At 43.9% G+C, this 2874-nt stretch overlaps 1 protein-coding gene across 2 annotated transcripts in view; it reads left to right on the top strand.

The window, feature by feature from the left end:
* Nucleotides 1–2874, top strand: part of Dtx4 (deltex E3 ubiquitin ligase 4) — a 35800-nt gene that overhangs the window by 26428 nt on the left and 6498 nt on the right. For both annotated transcript variants that reach the window (XM_031389800.1, XM_031389798.1), the window contains exon 8: nucleotides 2513–2602. In XM_031389800.1, coding sequence (XP_031245660.1) covers nucleotides 2513–2602 — 90 coding nt within the window. The remainder of the gene's footprint in view (nucleotides 1–2512; nucleotides 2603–2874) is intronic.

Below are 2874 nucleotides of genomic sequence, written 5' to 3'. Positions count from 1 at the left end.
GCTCTAGCACCTCTAGTAACCTGGCTTGTGAAAAGGAAACACATCTTTAAATGATTAGATGCTCTGCAGACTCAACACGGTGAGTCAGTAGCAAGGTGTTCTGTGCTTTGCCTTGAGAAGCTCCAGGGACCACGGAGGCCTGGGCTTTGGTAAGAAGCTGAAATCGCCAAGCACTGCTTCCACTGCAGAAAGTGAGTCCCTGCGGGAGAAGCTCTGGGCCAGGCTGAGGCAGAGTCGTGACTGCTCCACCTGGCAACAGGCCCAGAACGAGCAGCCTTACTGGGTTGATGCCAGACCTGCTGAGTTGGAAACAGCCAGCAGCCCAGGGCATCAGCGAAGCAGCTGGAGGCATGGGCAAGCTTGGTCCCTCCGTGAAGATGCCTGGCATGGAGAAGTGGAGCCATGAGGATGATGCACATTTGTAGAGATTTCGTCTGGCTGTTAGGTTATAACCGTCAGTCTTTCCATCCCAGAGAACATTAGTTTCTTCTAGTTCACAGTGATATCTGTATATCTTTTAACATTTTTCTATGATCAAAATTTATTATGTAGATGGATAGAATTCTCAAAGAATAATTAAAAATTATGTTAAAATTTGAATAGATTTTCTCTTTGGCAATTCTATACGTGTGTATATTGAGTTTGAACATTTTCAACTGCTTTTGCCCCCTCTCTTCTTCTTTCCTTCTTCCAAAACACTTATCCCAACAATCCCTCTTTCTTTTCTTTTTTAGTTCAATTTCTTTCCTTCCTTCCTTCCTTCATTCATTCATTCATTCACTCATTCCACAGCCACGATGAATTTATTGATTGTGGGAGAGCTTGTACCAACAGCTGCATACAATTGTCAGTATTATATGGCTTGCACTTACAAAGTAGAACCTTTAAACAAGGTTATAGTCTCAAGAGGTCAGGGATGTTCCAAATTATAGGCAAGCATTTATATGGATGGCAAGCTGTTACATCAGTCTTCATTAAACCACTCAAAAGGACTCATGAACTCCTTGGAGCCTGTGATAGCTCTGTCAATGTGACACAATTTAGTATCACACAGGAAGATTATCCCAAGGATGGGTTCATGGTATTACTGGGAGATTTTCTTGATTGTATTAACTAGGGTGGGAGGACTTGCCCACTCTGAGTGGCATCATTCTCTAGGAACAGGGATCTGTAATGTGTAAGAATGGAGAAAGCTAGTCTGTCATGCATGCATTAAATCATAGCTCTCTTCTCTTGATTGTGGGTATGTGATTATCTGACTTGGGTTCCTGCTACTTTTGACTTCCCACAAAAATGGGCTGTAACCTGAAATCATGAGTCAAATAAACTCCTTTTCCCTTAAGTTCTGCTAGGATATCTTACGATAATAACAAGAAATGAGACTAAGACAGACACCAATTGGGAGGCCTAGTTTCTTGTGCCTTTTTGCTGTTGCTAAAACAGAATCTCTGAGCTGAGTGATTTGCAAAGAAATGAGGTTAATGTGGCTCATGATTCTGAAGGAGGGGAAATCCTGCTGTCATGCCTGGTTGCTCTGGGAAAGTATCTGCTGGTGCCTCCACTCATGGCAGCAAATAGACAAACCGATGTGTTCAGAAGAGGTAGAGCACAAAGAGCAGCCTTGCTCTGAAAGCAACAGGCTTTCAGCACAACCAACCTTGTCCCTCAAGACCAAGATGAGAGCTCTCAGAAGAAGGCATTCATCCCTTCTGACAGTCTTGTCCCCTCTTACATGTCCCAGCTGCCCACAAGGCTGCAATGGAAGCCAAGTTCCAGCAAGAGTTTTGGAGGGAGTGAAGAATACGCAGTACCATAGTATCTGGGTTCTGGCTCAGTTCTGTTTTGATGTCCTTCCATTCAGTGTCCTGGGACAGCTTGTGTCCTAAAGGACTGTGTGATGAGAGCTGATGTGTCACAAGATTTTCTGTCCTCGGCACTGCAATCTATGCTGTTGGGTAAGGAAGCAAAAACCCATGAAGACAGAGGAGAAAATCCACAAGAAGTGTGCAGAAAGTTCTCACTGATTGGCTTGTGGCTCAGAGAACTTTAGTATTCTGAGTGGTTGATTTGAAAGCTCATGCCTCAGGGAACCTGGGCTTAAGGTAGTTTTGGCAGAGCCAGAAACATTTTGCAGCCAGTTAGCTTCTGCGGACTGCACTTTTCATCATTCATAAAACAGTAGAATAGGTGATGTTGGTACTGTGATGAGAAAATTTACTGTGCTTTTCCCGAATATGGGCACCAAGCTCCCTGAGGGTTAGTAACATCCCGTAGGGTGAGTTTTTCCAAATCACTGTCACCAGAGAGGGAAATTCCATATGATCCAGCAGGGAGCTGCAGCAGCAGTCCAAACTCTGGTCACATGCTGTATGAGAGCTCAGACTGTGGTTTTCTTACTTTTTTTTTTTGGTTTGTCCTTTGTCTGAACTCTATGGCTGTTGTTATTGTCACACCAAGCCTGTATTAACTTGAAAAGTTTTGCAAGCTATCTTTGTTTTCCGTCTTCTTTCAGGGACCAGAACATCCGAATCCTGGGAAGAGCTTCAGTGCCCGTGGCTTCCCACGACATTGTTACCTTCCAGACAGCGAGAAAGGGAGAAAAGTAAGAGCAGATGTTTTGTAGTAGGCCTACATGGGGCAGTTAATGTTGTTTCTGCAACCTACAGACCAGAGGGAACTTGTTTCTTTTAATTCTGTGCATATGCAGTAATGAGGTCATATTTGAGTCAACCATAGGTAAGAATGGATATCATTACAAGCTATTTTCTCTCTCTCTCACTATCTCTTTCACTATCTCTCTCTCTCTCCTTCTCCCTCTCTCTCTCTCTCTCCCTCTCTCTCTCTCCTTCTCTCCCTCTCTCTCTCTCTCTCTCT

This window comes from Mastomys coucha, unplaced genomic scaffold (genome assembly GCF_008632895.1).
Source record: "Mastomys coucha isolate ucsf_1 unplaced genomic scaffold, UCSF_Mcou_1 pScaffold21, whole genome shotgun sequence".
NCBI classification, from domain to species: Eukaryota; Metazoa; Chordata; class Mammalia; order Rodentia; family Muridae; genus Mastomys; species Mastomys coucha.
Note: the sequence above shows the minus strand (reverse complement) of the source record. Positions and strands in the feature narration are given on the sequence as shown.